The following is a 15,464-nucleotide window of genomic DNA, read 5'->3' as shown; positions in this document are numbered from 1 at the left end:
TTTTGTCATGGGTGGAGGCATATCAAGAGTAAGAGGAGGCAAATCAAGAGCAGGTGGAGGCGTATCCAGGGCAGGTGGACCAGTTACTGCAGGTGAAGGCCTGTCAGAGGCAGGTAGACTAGTGACCAGTGGTGAAGTCTGGTTGATGTCTAGGGGAGAAACAATTGGCGAGCACAATAGAAACACTTTCTCGGTGAACAAGTTGTGATGAAATTTCTGTATGTTACACTCTACCTGAAAGATGATACTATGAGTGTGTTGAAGATAGAGTCACAAATGTGAGTGTGTACCCAATTAGAACCAAAGCAATGCTCCATGATATCTAGAAACTCCTGTATGGGCAGGCACTCCCAGCAGGCTTTTGTCCATAGCTGATCTCCAAACAGGGAATGCTTTAGAGTGTTAATAGCAATGATCCTGTAGGAGTATCCATCCATCTGAATAGCACAGTCAAGAGACTGACTAGTCCAAGGAGAGCCAACAGAATTTGAGCTATGAAACTTGTAACATGTTGTGATGCCATTCTGGAGGTGTGGCAGAATCTTCCTGTTGATAGAATCACCCTGTCATATGGTGCGGTTTTTGCAGTCAATCTCACATGCAGCCCAGTGATTATGTGGGCTGGATGCAACAAAGAGAATGTGGTGAGCCAGCTTATCTTGGAGATGATAGTCTGCAACCTGCAACAGATGTTTGATATTGCAAGTGGCTGGGCGAGCTAAGCATGGGGTATTGGCCAATGCATACAAGAACTGATCGAGCATGAGCAAAGGAGCTGGGATTGAGTGGTCTGGATGTAGTAACAAGAGCTGAGCTAAAAGCCAATCCATCATGGCATCGATGTGGTCATGGCTCAGATACTCGTTCAACAGCCACTGATGTACTCAGGAAAAATCTACATTGCTCTGATAGGCTATATATACTATAGAGTACTACCATAGCACTACCATAGCACTCTATAGCTTCTATAGCTCTGGAGTTTTACCAGATGGCTGTCCTGCACCCTTTTTGCAAAAGGTGCAGAAACATGTTGTTTTGCACGTGCCTGACTCCACCAGCTTTGTAATCTCCCACTAGCCAAGACATGCACAAGAGTTGCACTGAGGGAAGCACAAAGTCAGAAAATTATTCACTCAACCTGCACCACAATGTTTGGATATCTCATCGCTGCTGCTCACCACGTCGCCAATGTTCTTTATCCTGCCTATGTGCAGGAAGATGATCATTGCATTCCTCACTCTCCACCACTTGCCATCGAGTACACATGCGAGACTGTGACAACTATCCAAGTTCACGGTAGCAAGGTAGCAAGCACATTGAATACACTGTGCATCAGTTTCAGCCACCTGCCTATGATGGCCACATCTTCGACACCAATTCCCTCTGTATCCCTCCAAATGAGGAGACCTGTCTGTTCTGGATGACATATCATCCACTTCTACACGCACACTCCAAGCTCGGGGACATCTTTCAGTTACAGCTATACAACAGGCCCAACCAGATCACAGCAGACATGCATTTCCAGCGAGCCATCTACAACAATGTTGACGATGTAATTGTCATCCTTGCTACTCTAGCTGCTCCTGCTTCACTCTGCCAAGTTCACACCAAGCTTTTCCAATACTTTGCCTTTAAGCACTACACCATGCTCTCTATGGTTCTCAAGAGCAAAGGTCTCCCACTCGCCGAAGATCCATGGCATTATATTCCCATCTTTGTACCTGCTGATCACCTTGGACGTACATGTCATGACTTGCGTACTTGAACCCACCCCATTGGTCACGTCCGTCTCTATGCTGCAAATGGCATCAAGCAGAGCAGAGCTGCTTCACACTCCCTTACAACGATATCTGCGGACATTACCCCAACCCCTTTCCAGTCACAGGACTGCTTCAGTACTCAACAATGTACAAATATGGATCTGAGGTCGATCTTCCCATCAGGCTGCATCCCAATTGGGTGTATCAACTCACATCAGACGAGGATGAGTCAGACTTGGAATTGTTGTCAGGTAGACAGCACTCATTGTTGGGTGTACAGCACTCATTGTTGGGAATACAGGAGTCGTCGTCGGGCATACAGGATTTGTTGCTGGGCATACATGATTTGTTGTTGGGCGTACAGTACTCAGTGTTGAGTGTATAGAACTTGTCGTTGGGCAGGTGAGATTAGCTGTGCAGGGTGTAGGGTTGAGGGGTCTTGCAGGATGATGAAGATAGGATGGTCACCATGTGAGTCACTCTATATTGCTGCCAAGAACAAGGCTGTGTGGTTCATCGACGCAACAAGATTCTACCATCGGATAGTAACCACATGGAGATGTTTGTACTTGAGATACTCAGGATGCCATCAATATCCATGTAGCCTCATAGCATAGTCTTGCAGCGCAGCCTTCATCTCTGTAAACAACAGTGACTCAGTCAGTTAGTATAGAAACCGTCCGTTTTCATGTAACATAGCTTGGGTTCTTGTGTCAGATCAATTGCCTCATTCTGAATTGCCCTAGCACCGTTGCCTAGTGGCCTAGTGGGATTCAGTCTTATAGTTTCTTCTTTATCTCTTCAAGTCGTCACATCTAGCTACCAGTTCTCACACCTTCACCTCTGCTCTCTCATCTTCATTGCCTTCTTATCTATAAGACCAAACTCAACTGGATAGTCCTCAGCTTTCTGATAAGGCTTGGGAACCCAGGCAGAAGTCTCTTCACTTATAAAGTGACTTGCACTTCTTACGCGCGACACCGCTACCCAGCATAACAAGCTCAATGTTCTTTGGCAGGAGATCTAGGTTCTCTGACACTCCTGCCATGGAGGATCTCATTTGGATTCTAGGTCAGCTGGTCTCATCTTCGAAGCTGCTCAGCGACCTTTGCTCTGAAGCTGGCTAGGCCGTGCTTGACGGAAGGATATCTATTCATATAGCCTGCGAGAATGTACACCTTCTGTTTTGTGCTATTGGTATCTGGCAGCATCTGCTGAAGGCTATTACCGCACAAAGGATCTGGAAGAAGGCCTTGAAGTGGCTTGAACAATTACCGAAGGACACGCTGGAGGATCAACAGCTCTTGAATCGTGTTTTGACAATCCTAGGCCATGTTCCATGGGACTGTTCCATTCCAGGTCTTTCAGCACCGGTGTCAGTCTCCAAAACGGCCAATTTCCTGAATCTTCGCGCAGATTGGGCATAATTTATATATCCAGAGTCGTGATGTGGCTAGGAAGCATTCTATGATACAGTCTTGCATGCAATAATGGATACAGATGCCGTGGCCTCGGCACACTGCCGACCGACGGACTAGGAAGCATATATACTACGAGATGACAACGCGGGGCAAGGTCGGAAAATCAGGATCCGAACAAGGTGTTCGGTTCGGACGGTGAAGCGGGCCAAGGAGATACGGAGTCCTCCAACATTATACCACTTATCCGGTTGAAGACAGCCTGAGGATATTGCCTAGAAAGGAGTCGGAGCAGAAGGAGTTAGAGCAGAACACTTCTAGCAGTGGGGTAGCAGTGGAGAGACATACCTAGCTTGTAATCGATCGAGCAAGCCTAAAGCCTGTTCACGATTGCCAGCGCCGAGTTCAGCGCGAATCATTGCTTCCCATGTCGAAGGCTGTAGTGCAAGGCAGAGCATCAGCGCGTGCACATCGATAACGAAGCTAGTGGGGAACTGGCCTCACGGAACACCGGCGCGTTCGCAGGGACAGCGTCGGCGAGGGCACCTTCGTGGGGGGCGTGATTATTGGGAGCGGCTATACCCATCGGCGGGTCGACCAACGACTCAAAGATACGACGCGATTCGTCGAGTTGTCCGGCGGCGGCGTAGCCCTTAATGAGGAGGTTCGCGATGTATGCGGTCATATGCAAACCAAACTCCTTCAGCCTCTCCACGTAACCAGGAATGAGATCAGGCCGCCGGAGCGTAACGAAGACATTGATGAGCGCCTCGAAGACCAACGAGTCGGGCATCTGAACGTCTTGGTTGGCAGGATGGCTGGAAAGTGACTCGAAGATCTCGATAGCCTTGTCAAGGTTCTTCTGCACGCAACCGTAGGAATGGATGAGCGACGCCCAGTGAGTACCTTGCACTTGCACGTGCGGGTCCTTGATGATCTCTTCGAGCAATTTCTCCATCGCCTGCGGGTCCACCGGTTCAATCGTCCCGTAAGCGTCGAGAAGGAGCTAACACGCCATTAGCTTCGAAATTGCGTCAACGAGCATCGGACTCGCCTTGTACGTGTGCGCGGATGGGCGTACCCCAGCTGCACGCAAAACGTCATAATATCGAAGGACTTGGCTGCGGTCAGGCTTGATCTGCGTGTAGAGCTGCATCATGGTGTTGAACGGCGGCACCCTGGGCTTGAAGTTCGGTTGGCTCGCCATCTCCTGGAAGAGGAGCTCTGCGGAGTGCGCGTCGCCGACGCGGCAGCATGCAGAGATGATTGCGCCATATGTGACCGACGTTGGCCGAATGTTGTTCGCCTTCATCTGCTGGAAGAGCTCGATGGCATGGTCAGCTTTGCGCGCCTTGGCTAGTTTGGAAATGATGGTGTTGTAGAGGTACACGTTCGGTTGCACACCGCGCGCCTGCGCCTCGTCAAAGAGCGCCATCGCGTTGGCGGTGTCGTCCGTGGTGTCCTTGACGCACTGGATAAGCGCGCCGTACGCGTCGGCGGAGGGCGCGCCGCCCTGCTCGATGACGCGAGTCCGGTGTGTGTGCGCTTGTTCAGCCTGACCCGCGTGCGCAAGGGCGATGACCATCTGATCCTCGATAGTGAACCATACCCTCTGGAGGTAGTTTCGCTGGCCGTGGTTCAGGGCGCTCATGAGCAACTGCGCCGCGTCGTAAAGTTCCTGCACCTTCGCGACTTCGCCCACGCGGCCCAAGCCGTTGATGAGGCGCCCAATCGTCTCGATAGTGGGATACACCCCAGCCTTCGCGCCGACCTCGAATCGGGCGTACGCGGTGTTTGGCGATGTAGAGGAACCGGGCATAGTCCACTCGCTGACGAACTTGTCTTGCTCCTTGTCCACGCGAACGTGGTCTCCTGGGGTCACCGGGCGCGCGAGCGCAGGGTCCTCCGCCGGTGTCTTTGTCAACACAGGCGAGGAGAACTGCCGGATCTGGCTCATGTCGAGATGCTGCTCATATTCGCGACCAAGGTGCGTAAAGAGCGCCTGCAGCTTCTCGGCGCCCTGTTTGATGTAGACCGCTTGAATGAGCTTCGTAACAACGTACGGAGCAAGATTGTCCAGAGGTACGCCGAACGTTTTCAGGTCGTTCAGGAAAGCAGCGGATCCCGCGTTGATGAAGTTGGGAGGTGTGCTAACCACTTTGTCCTCCTTCGTCGGAAGATCGAGTATAGACACGCTCAAAGCCAGCGTTTCCCAATCCTTCGGCTCGAGCACGATGGACTCGCCGTTCCGCTTCGCTTGGTAGTACGGTTCCAAATAGAATGCGGCAGAGGTGATAGTTGGCACTTGGCCGAATTCGCGGCAGAGTCGGCCGACGCGCAGGGCAAGAGGGAGCGGGACGGAAGTGGGCGGGTTGGTGGAGCGACCAAGAAGAATAGCAGCGACCTTGTCGAGGAAACCGCGGACCCCGTGGGCCCGATCCTCGTGCTTATTCTTGGGTCCCTTCGTTTTCTGCACGTTGGGGAGGAACCGCTTGTACTGCTCGGCGAAGTACTCCATGATGTCGGCGCCCCGGGCAGCAGCATGATGCTTGACATAGAGCTGTACGATGCGCTGTCCGATGTAGAGATGATCGAACTCCGCCGCCAGTTCGTCGTCGGGGAGGCAGTGATCCTTGATGAAGTCTAGCCGCTTGACGGCGTCCGCATCGGATATGTCCGGGTTGGAGTCGATAGAGCGGAGGTTGGTGTGGATGGCGAGGACTGTGTCGGGAGCGTCGAGGCCGTCCTGATTCCGCAACTCCTTCATCTTGACGTATAACCGGTTGAAATCATCGACCATGCCCGCCTTGGAGAGATGCTCCATCATGACATTCCACGCAACCGAATCCGGACGAACAACGTCACGACTTGACGCGAACGGGTGCTGCAATGGTGCATTTTTGTGCTCCAGAAGACGGTTGAACCACGTAAGCGCCGTCGTGACGTCCCCGGAGCGGCAGAAACCGGTGATGACCGTAGTGAACGTGGACGAGGCAGCCGGCGGGACGTCGGTCTCGCCGAACATGGGCTCGGCGGGAGAGTCCATCATCTCCTCCAGCAGTCCAACCGCGGCTTCATCGTTCCCCGCGCGCATGTGAGCCTCGATCATCTTGTTCCACATCAGGATCTGCCCCATGCGCGCATACCCGGCGCGCTTCTCGTCGGAGAGCGCATCGTACGCGTTCCCAGAGCTAGCTGGACCGGACTGGGGCCAGTTCACACGCCTTTCGCGGGACGCTTGCAGGAACTCAGCAAAAATTTGCTGCGCGCCGGAGAAGTCGTTCGCGTTGACGAATGCGGCCATCATATGCAGGTAAACCGTCGGTGGGGGGAGTGTGTCCTTCTGGCGCTCGAGCTGAGCAAAAATCTGGATGGCGGCATCGATGTTCGCGTGGTGGGCGGCGCAGCGTAGGAGGCTGACGAAGAGACTGAAGTTGATACGCCACTGAGAGCTGACGGAAGTGAGGCTCGTGAACAGGGCCATGGCGGAACTGAAGCTCGATGCGCTCTCAGCTTCGTACCGCGCAAGGCGAGAGGCGTCCGGGTCCTCCAGAGGCACCTCCTGCCACCCGTTCGATATCTGTCGCCGGCCGTGCTTGTACTTGATCAGGGTCATCGCTCGTTGAAGCTCCATGTCGCGAGAGGTGAGGGCATATATGAGCAGTGTGTAGGTGTGGGGAGAGGGGAGGACGGAGCGGGCGACCATGTCATTGTAGAGCTCGAGGATGACGTTGATGGGCGAGCCAATTTTGCGCGTCTCGTTGAGTGCGGAGAAAGCGGTGTTGTAAGTCTGCACGGAGGAGGAGGCGTGGGCGGGCGAGCGTAAAGTAGCAACCAGGGAGAGGACCTTCGCGCCGTCCTTAGCAGCAACGGCGTCCGAGAATGCTGCACGGAGGGCGACGTCGGACGGGTCCTCGGTGTGTGTGTGGTGAAGGTCCGGGGCATTGACCGTTTGCGGGGCCGCGGGGTCAGTAGATACGACGCGCTCTGGCGGCGGTTTTGGCGGCGGTTCAAGAGCTTCATGAGGTACGTCGGTGGCGGTGGCGGCCGTGGAGTTGGACCGGTGCTGTTGAAGGACAGAGGAGAAGGTCTTCTGGGATTGAATGTGCAGCTGGACGGCCTTGAGCACACCGAGCTTCGAGCGAGTCACGACGCTCGAACTTCGACCACGCGATGAGCGCAAAGACACGAGCTTGGGTTGAGATTCTTCATCGTCGAACTGTCCGTCCTGCGCAGACGAGGTGTTCGCTTGTGTGATCGCCCTCCCGGCGCCCTATACGACGCAAGACTTCAGTCACTTCCGCCCGCAGTGCCGCTGAGGCGACGACACTCACGGTGTAGCCATGATAAAATCGACTGCTGGAGTGATATTTGGCACCCCCGGGGCCAGCGCCAGCGCCGCCACCGTAGCTGGACGAGCCCGCGCCGTTCCAGCCGCCTAAGCCGCCCGACGTCGAGGGTCCCTGGAGCGCGTTCTTGAGGGCATGGCTCGACTGATTCTGAACGGCGGCGACAACACGGGAGGTGTGCTGGATCAGATGGTTGGCAACTTTGGTGAGCATACTGGTAGTGGACGGGGTATCTAGACCTGCGAGCGCGCAGGCTAGACTGGTGGCGGAGGCTTATTACAGCCTGGCCGTGAGTTGACGGAGGACGCGAGCGAGCCGCGAGCCGGAGACGCGTACCGCAACGGCCACCCGCAAATTTCGTCACAGACGAATTGTTCCCGGGACGGTTCATCCCGACGTGGCTGTGCCAGCGCTTACCATGTGAACCTTGTTATAAGCGCTGGGCTTGTATGAACCCCGACGAACGAGGCTGCACTGCTTGACTTGGCACGTCTCCCATGTCGCGCATGATCGCGACAAAACAATGTACGGCTATGCAAGCCATACCAGGACACTGGCTGTGTACGGCAACATGACTGCGACTTTGCTGATCGAGGCGATGCATCGGCGATAATATCATGCTCCCTCGCCTGATTGCCTTTACACAATGCGATGCGGCGGATATTCCGTACAAAAGAGCAAGGCTACCTGTCGCGATTGATACTTGCAATCTCTCAGCATCACCATGTCGTTGGCACCCGCACCTCACGCCGTTGGAGTCTTCCCCGCGTACAGCCAGCATCGGGGCGAGGTCGCGCTCAAGATTCGCGAGAAAAAGATATCCCTCACCGGTGATGACTTTGACATTACGGACGCCGCCAACGGCGCGAAAATCTTCCACGTAGACGGCAAGGCGTTCTCTCTCCACGGGCGCAAAGGTGCGTACCCCTTTCATTGTATGAACTGGGCCGACGCTAATCGCTCCCATTTCCAGAGATTTCCGACGCCGCCGGCAACCACCTCTTCTCCCTCCTCAAGTCGCACTTCCACATCCACACGACCTTCCACGGCAAGGACCCCGCGTCGGACGCGACGATCTTCACCATCAAGTCCTCCTTCAGCTTTGGCACCAAGCTCACTTGCTCCTTCCACAACCCGACCACCGGTCGCGACGAGGAGCTCGTTCTCAAAGGTGACTTTTTCGACCGCAAGGCCGAGATCACCTACAACGACGTACCCGTTGCGCGTATCGGTCGCAAATTCTTCAATGCGGGCCAACTGCTGTTTGACGACCAGACTTACATCCTCACGGTCGCACCGGGTGGTGAGTATCCTACACTGCTCCTATTAGAAAGTATCGCTGATAAACGTTTTGCTCTGTGCAGTCGATCTCGCACTGCTAGCTGCGTTCTGCATCTGCTTGGACGAAAAGTCCAATGACCAGAAATAATCGGATCTTTGATGTTTGTTTCGGCCAGCACTCGGATGATACCCATTTATGTAATCGAGACACAACAATAATGATATGCAGACACGTTTTCTGCCGTCAATCCTGATCGGACCCTTTAATGGCTAGACAAGAACAAGGCGGATTGCACATACATCGAATCTGCAATGATATAGTTCCGGGCGGGTCTTTACGAGCAACGAGCACATCCTATTAGGTACAGTATAGTACAGTGGAAGGATGCCCTGGGGCGAGTGTCGTGCCACTTGTTGACGAAGACACGGCCACGACACTCTACACCTTCTCGAGTAAATCTGCCACGGCACTCGCCTTTTTGTCCCCAGAGTGCATGTCTTGGATTTTCAATTCCCGCATCCGCGTCAAGATCGCCATCAGCATCGCAGGCGTGACGATTCCCTGCACACCGCCGTCCGCGCCCCCGCTGAGATCCCGCATCGCTGCCAGCCCCGACCCGACGAGTGACCCGCCGGGTGCGTTGCCGTACGCACCGGTGTTATGCGTCTGGTCGGGCGTGCCGCTGCTCGTGGTGTTCGTCCCGCTTCCGCTGCCGAGCGTGCCCGAGCTCGTGCCCAGGCTCGTGCGCGACGCGGACCGCTTCGTGCCGCGCTTGTTGGCGACGGCGCTCGCGAACGAGGAGTTGAGGCTGCCATGGTGGTGCAGACCTGTGTGCGCGGTAGGGCTAAAGCTGGAGGAGGCTGGCGCGTCTTCGGAGTAGCGGTCGAGGAGGGCGTAGAGCGAGATGATCTCTTGCGCGCAGGTGGCGACGAGTGGCATAGAGACGTTCAGGCCAGCGAGGAACTCGATCGGGTCTTGCGCAGACGCGACGGACGGTGGATGTTTGGACGTTTGGCGGGAAGAACGCCGTGAGGGAGCCGCGGCTGGACTCTGGTAGGATGGAGTGGTGGTAGATGTCAACGCGGACTGCAACGAGGAAGAATTCGATGGCATGGAGTATGAGGGCTGGAGGTTCAAGGTCGCGCGGGTCTTCTCGTTCAAGACAAGGGTGAGGTAAATAGCTGCGATGGCGATGATATGTGGAGGGTACAGCAGGCAGAGCTCTGAGCGGTAGGTATCATTGATGATGAACCTTGAAGACGCGTCAGGATAGCCTCTCCGACGGTAACGATACACGTACCACGCCATCTGCAATGCGCCGTCTTCTCTCAGTATCAGTTTACCTTCACCGGTGCCCCAATATCGCGAGCCTTCAACGATGCCAACGCCGAGCTCGCCGTCCTCTGAAGCAGGGTTCACCGGGTCTTTAGAGCAGAGTGCCATGAGCGTGCGGTAGGGATGGAACACGGTCAAATCGCACTCCAGATCGTCGACTAGGTAGAACTCCATTTCTGCCAGACGAGAGTTCTCGTTGGGAAATGACTTCAGGTTGTAACCTTCCTCTGCAAAGCTGCCCGATGAACATGACGCCTCGCGAACGAGCAGAGCTGGAGCTTACGATTGAACACGGTCCTTGCTTCCGACAAGACCGTCTTGATGTGTACAGGAGATTCTTCCGCCTTGGCCGCAACATAGCAGCAGGTGGCGATGACGATGAAAGGGTCGATCTCGCAGTATGAGTTCTTGACGTAGAATCTCCGGAGGAAGACAGTCGCGGTAGCGATCACTCGCTGCTTCAGCTGAAGTCTCTTGCCCAGCTTCGCAATCACTACGCAATTATGAGTTACCTCAGAGCCGTGGTCAGCATGTCGTAGACTCACGGTTGGCGAAGAATATAGCGAGGAAGTCGAGGTGCTCTGGATCTTCGACATGGAGCAAATCCTCTGCCCTCGCCTGACTGAGCGTAGCCCTGTCAAAGATCCAACGCTTGCTGCTCGTTCAGACATCGTGTTTAGGTCAAAGGGTGTGCATCTCACTAGTGGGAACTGGCCCAAAAGTCGGTCGCCATCGTTCAGCCGCTTTGTGGGGTCGCCGAGGCGAGGAAAGCGGGAACGGGGAGGCTGTGCACATCCTCCAGGTTATGGATCGCCACGAGTACGACCTCCGCGAACAGATTATGGCCGACGTGCAGGCTCACGAGGCGCTCACTAGCGACGAGGAGCACTCGGTCCTCGAAGATGATTCGGACGATGGCCAGGGCGAGCATGACTACATCGACGACGACGACGGCTCCTCCGAGCTCTCTATACCCAACGAGTCCATCGACTTTGACCTCGTCTATGCGCTGCACAGTTTCGCGGCGACCGTGGAGGGCCAGGCGAATGTTGTCAAGGGCGATAGTCTATTCCTCATGGACGATAGCAACAGCTACTGGTGGCTGGTGCGCGTCCTCAAAACCCAGGAAGTGGGATATATACCCGCGGAGAACATTGAAACACCGTTTGAGCGCTTGGCGCGGCTGAACAAGCACCGGAACGTAGACGTGCGTACATTATCGGTATACTTGAAGTGTGAGGTGTTAACACGGTCGACTCACCCACAGCTGGCGTCCGCGACCCAAGCGGAATTGCAAGAAGAGGTCCAGGGCGAGCGCGATCGGCTCCGCACCAACCTGAATGCGCGCATAGCAGCCTCGCCTTCCCCCACACCCGGCTCACGCTCAGGCTCTAAGAACACTCAACACCGCCGAAGCGTGGTCTTCACCCCTGGCCTCTACGTCCACCGATACCCTCCTGCTGTCTGGAACGAGGATGAGGAAGAGGATGACGACGTCGAGTGGGATGACGAGGGCTATGAAGATGAGGATCCGGACCTCGCTGAAGAACAGAGGTCCGTCCGCGGTCAAAACAACGTTCTCGATAACATGGAACCCGACGACGGGATGAGTTGGGAGGACGGCGCAGTCGATGCCATGCGCCAGAATAATATTCCCGTTTCGCTCAGGGCGGGCGGCGGTACTCAGCCGTTACAGCAGCGTGCTAGGCAGCCGCTGGACGATCAATCCATCCAGTCCCAGCCCTCCGTCGACCGCTTTCCAGAAGCGGGTATGGATCCCGAGCAAGCGCCCGAGTCCACCAGGCAGTTGTCTGTCACACCCACCATCGCACGAGAGGGCGTTATGGAAAGCCAGCAGGCGGCGGCACAGGCGTCTATATCTGCTACCGCCGACCGATCCGGTACCAGCTCCGCCTCACAGGCTGGCGGCCCGCTGCTACCCAGCATGATTATGCAGCAACAAGAGCAAGATCGGAAGCGAACCCGAGAGGAGATTGAAGCGCTCGAGGAGGCGGCGCGGAAGAAGGCAAATGTTGCAAAGGGCCCTGGCCCCGGTGCGGGCCCAGTGCGGGTCGCTACGGATGCACGTGGCGTTGCCCCTAGTGCTAGCTCCAGTGGCGATAGCCTTGGACAACCTAGTGCGAACAACAAACCCTCTGGGGGCAAACTGAGGAAGGAGAGGGACCGCGAAACCCAGAGCACGGACGAGGAGGGCGGCAAGGAGAAGAAGAAGAAGGGCGGTGTCCTCAGCGGTCTCTTTGGCCGTCGCAACAAGGAGAAGGACAAGTCGAAGGACAGGGATGCGAGCAGCGAAACTGTGCGTGAATCGGAGGAGTCAGGTCGCTCGAGCGGACAGCTGCAACCACAGTCATCGAACATGTCCATACCTGACGGATTGCGCTCACCCGTGTCGGAGGCCGCGCACTTGCAACAGCAGAACTTCCGGAACTCGACAAATCCCCGGCAGTTGCAAGCAATGCAACAGCAGCAGACACCCCAGACGCCGCCGCACGGCCAGGCATTGTCCAACCAGGTTAGCCCGCTCTCGCAACACGCAAGCACTCTCAGACAGCGCGATCAGCAACAGCAGGCGCTGTATCAGCAGTATCTGAACCGCTCCCCGGCAAGTCCACCAGAGGCTCAGCCGAGCTACGGGTTGCAAAGCGCTGCGGCAATGGGCCACTCCACTTCTTTCAGCTCGTCAATGGCGAACACATCAGCCAACCTTAGCCCGAACTCCGAGGGGCGTAGGCCGCGACCGGGCTCGCTCGTGCTTACGAGCTCGAACATGGATGGCGGCGTCGGCGTGCCGGAGCTCAGCGTGATTAGGGTGTTTGCGGGCAAGAACGTGCAGACAGAGGCGACGTTTAAGACGGTTTTGCTCAACTCGTCCACGACATCGTCGGATCTTGTCCGGCAAGCCATACAGAGGTTCCGCTTACCTGCGGGAGAGGACGAGGGAGACTATTACCTGACGGTGAAGCAGGTCGAGGGTTCCTCGGCGGTGCTCAAGTCGGAAGAGCATCCATTAGTCGTGTTCGAGACTCTGGTGGAGGAGGCAATGGAGGCTCCTAAAGTTAAGAGGAGTAGTGTCGGCAGTATTAGCTCCGTTGCGAGCAACCTCTCTATGCACCCAGCCATCAAGAAATTGCCGATGAACGACTTCACGGACGACTCGGCGGTCAAGTTCTACTTGAACCGTCGGAGCGAGCGCGCACTCGACGACAGCTTTGGCACCGACGAAGGGGACGAAACCATCATCGCGGAAAGCTCTCGAGGTGAAGATACAGGCCAGTTCCTCACTGTTGGAAGTGCGAATGTGTCGGCGGAGCGGTTCAGCTCGCCGTCGTTCAGATTTGCATTGCAACTCTACATATACCCAGAGGATCTACCAGACGACATGGTATTCGACCCTCTTACCGAAGCGATCATCTTCAAGAATACGCTTCGCAACCGGGCACAGAACCACGAATCCCGAACCGCATCAGGCGTGTCCCAGAGTCAACGGAGAAAGATCTTCGTGTTCCCGAAGAATGTCACTGTAGCCGAAGTCATCGAGCTTGGACTTGAACGCTTCGGGATCCTCGAAGGTGTGGTCGATGGTGGGGATGAGGTAGAGGACAAGATGACCAAGAGGAGGAGCTCTTCTCGCGTGCGTTATAGCCTTCATGTCGATGTCAATGGTCAAGGTCAGGCCCGTCCCGCATTCCTTGGGGTAACATCGCTTATGGAATCGGCTTAGAACGTGAACTTTCTCCCTCGACAAAGGTCATCGATGCGTATCCCCGTCCACCGGCCTATCGCCCAACCGAACGACGCGCCCCAGACAGCAAAAGGCGTTCGGTCGACTTCGCGCAACTAGTTGGAAGTCCGGAGGACATATCCCCAGACGACCCTATCTTCATCCTCCGTCGCGCGGTGGCGTACCGCAATTCTTCCTCGAGACACCGTACCTCAGCTCCATTAGACGAGATCGCCCTCCAGCATCTGCAACGAGACTTAGTCGCAAGCTCCAGCGACAGCTCTGTTGCCGAGGAAGCGAGAAGTCGCCAAATGTCGAAGCAAGAACTCATCGCTGCACAGCGCGCAGCAAAGAGAGCAGATCAGCGTGCGATACTGTCCGCTCAGACGAATTCCCTTCGTGGAGTCGACGTCTTGCTGCCCGGCAATGCCATATTACGCAGTTCCCGCTACGAAGTGGATGATCGGATACGCTACTCGTATGTGGATGGCGACGGTGAGACGTACGATATCAGTGACATCATCGAGGAGGAGTGGCAGGACGAATTCGGACAACGAAGCCCGACAACCGGCACAACGAGTCAAGACCTCCTGCAAGGGGTTCTCGTTCGTAACAAGGAGGCTATTGGGGACAAGCTGGACAGGGTGCTGAACAAAGTGAAGGAGGGTAGGCGAGACCCTGAACCGTCTTCGGCGAAGTCCGCTGTCAGTCTTGCCTCGATGCAATCATCCGCCTCATCCGCGTACTCCGATGACTCGCGCGCGATCACCCCGGTATCGGCTCGACTCGGCGCTCGTTCGCCCACACCGACCGACAGTCAACGCATTGTCTCGCCTGGGCCTGACCTATCAAGCTCTCGGGTGCCAACTCCTACACAGCGGGTGAGAGCTGCGAGTCCAAGCACGCCTCGCGCGGTCACCCCAGCAAGCAAGGTGGCCTCGAGAGATCATGATCGTCAGCCGTCGATCGCTTCTGTTCTCTCCGACATATCCGCGTACGGCGCCCAAACTGCCCGACAAGAGCAGCAAAGCAAGCTGCAGCCTGTGCCTTCAGCCTTGAAACGCTCACGACCAATCATTCCGAAGGACGACTTCGGTCTGTCCCACATGATGGCCATCATCGAACTCGACACTATGTTACACAAGGAGCCACCTCTACCTCAGCTGGATGGTACTGAGGCCATGCTGTTCGGACGTTCGCTGCAACCCGATGCACTGCATCCTGATGTTCGAGAGATATACTCGCCGGCATTCCGACAGTTGGAAGAAATGGACCATGTTCGTCTCTCTCATGTCGCTCTTGAAATATGACTGATGTCTGGTTACCAGGCCCTGAATGAACTTCTTTCAACGGCGTGTTCTCCTGCTTAATCGACAGCTCTGCGGCGTCATCGCCAGCTTCATTCAGGTTACGCGGGTTCGTATCTATACTATTTTCTATATTCCGCTATAGCTCTTCAAGAGCGGTAGTCGTAGCTCAACGATTACCCGTGTTCGGCAGCCCCTAATACCCATATATTCTTATATAACAAGCCTTGGAACATGGATTAGGTCAGGTTGATCCCAGACGTGCGTCCAA

At 55.5% G+C, this 15,464-nt stretch overlaps 4 protein-coding genes across 4 annotated transcripts; 2 read left to right on the top strand and 2 right to left on the bottom strand.

Moving 5' to 3' along the window:
* Window positions 1-3,344: 3,344 nt before the first annotated feature.
* On the bottom strand, window positions 3,345-7,740 carry PUNSTDRAFT_76526 (uncharacterized protein; the record flags this gene model as incomplete). Its single annotated transcript, XM_007388400.1, has 5 exons — window positions 3,345-3,453; window positions 3,527-3,615; window positions 3,690-4,184; window positions 4,218-7,451; window positions 7,513-7,740. The coding sequence occupies 5 exons, from the start codon at window positions 7,738-7,740 to the stop codon at window positions 3,345-3,347; spliced, it is 4,155 nt and encodes a 1,384-aa protein (XP_007388462.1).
* Window positions 7,741-8,003: 263 nt separating this feature from the next.
* On the top strand, window positions 8,004-9,061 carry PUNSTDRAFT_93048 (uncharacterized protein). The gene is made up of 3 exons (XM_007388399.1): window positions 8,004-8,444; window positions 8,501-8,830; window positions 8,892-9,061. The coding sequence occupies exons 1-3, from the start codon at window positions 8,252-8,254 to the stop codon at window positions 8,954-8,956; spliced, it is 588 nt and encodes a 195-aa protein (XP_007388461.1). The 5' UTR covers window positions 8,004-8,251; the 3' UTR covers window positions 8,957-9,061.
* Window positions 9,062-9,247: 186 nt separating this feature from the next.
* On the bottom strand, window positions 9,248-10,877 carry PUNSTDRAFT_116536 (cyclin-like protein; the record flags this gene model as incomplete). The annotated part of the gene is made up of 6 exons (XM_007388398.1): window positions 9,248-9,411; window positions 9,637-10,061; window positions 10,110-10,371; window positions 10,428-10,637; window positions 10,690-10,799; window positions 10,846-10,877. The coding sequence occupies 6 exons, from the start codon at window positions 10,875-10,877 to the stop codon at window positions 9,248-9,250; spliced, it is 1,203 nt and encodes a 400-aa protein (XP_007388460.1).
* Window positions 10,878-10,964: 87 nt separating this feature from the next.
* Window positions 10,965-15,446, top strand: PUNSTDRAFT_93043 (uncharacterized protein). Its single transcript, XM_007388397.1, has 4 exons — window positions 10,965-11,351; window positions 11,412-13,833; window positions 13,887-15,163; window positions 15,215-15,446. Exons 1-4 carry the CDS (start codon window positions 10,986-10,988, stop codon window positions 15,254-15,256), a joined length of 4,107 nt encoding a protein of 1,368 aa, XP_007388459.1. The 5' UTR covers window positions 10,965-10,985; the 3' UTR covers window positions 15,257-15,446.
* The last annotated feature ends 18 nt before the right edge of the window (window positions 15,447-15,464 follow it).

The sequence above is a fragment of the Punctularia strigosozonata genome (genome assembly GCF_000264995.1).
Source record: "Punctularia strigosozonata HHB-11173 SS5 unplaced genomic scaffold PUNSTscaffold_18, whole genome shotgun sequence".
Lineage (NCBI taxonomy): Eukaryota > Fungi > Basidiomycota > Agaricomycetes > Corticiales > Punctulariaceae > Punctularia > Punctularia strigosozonata.
This window is presented reverse-complemented; position numbering and strand designations above follow the sequence as displayed.

Excerpts from the sequence above, each read along its gene's own strand:
- PUNSTDRAFT_93048 (XM_007388399.1), top strand. The coding sequence starts at position 8,252 with ATGTCGTTGGCACCCGCACCTCACGCCGTTGGAGTCTTCCCCGCGTAC. Across the intron at positions 8,445-8,500 it reads CTCTCTCCACGGGCGCAAAG|AGATTTCCGACGCCGCCGGC; the intron begins GTGCGTACCCCT and ends TCCCATTTCCAG. Across the intron at positions 8,831-8,891 it reads CCTCACGGTCGCACCGGGTG|TCGATCTCGCACTGCTAGCT; the intron begins GTGAGTATCCTA and ends TGCTCTGTGCAG.
- PUNSTDRAFT_93043 (XM_007388397.1), top strand. The coding sequence starts at position 10,986 with ATGGCCGACGTGCAGGCTCACGAGGCGCTCACTAGCGACGAGGAGCAC. Across the intron at positions 13,834-13,886 it reads TGTCGATGTCAATGGTCAAG|AACGTGAACTTTCTCCCTCG; the intron begins GTCAGGCCCGTC and ends GAATCGGCTTAG. Across the intron at positions 15,164-15,214 it reads AGTTGGAAGAAATGGACCAT|GCCCTGAATGAACTTCTTTC; the intron begins GTTCGTCTCTCT and ends TCTGGTTACCAG.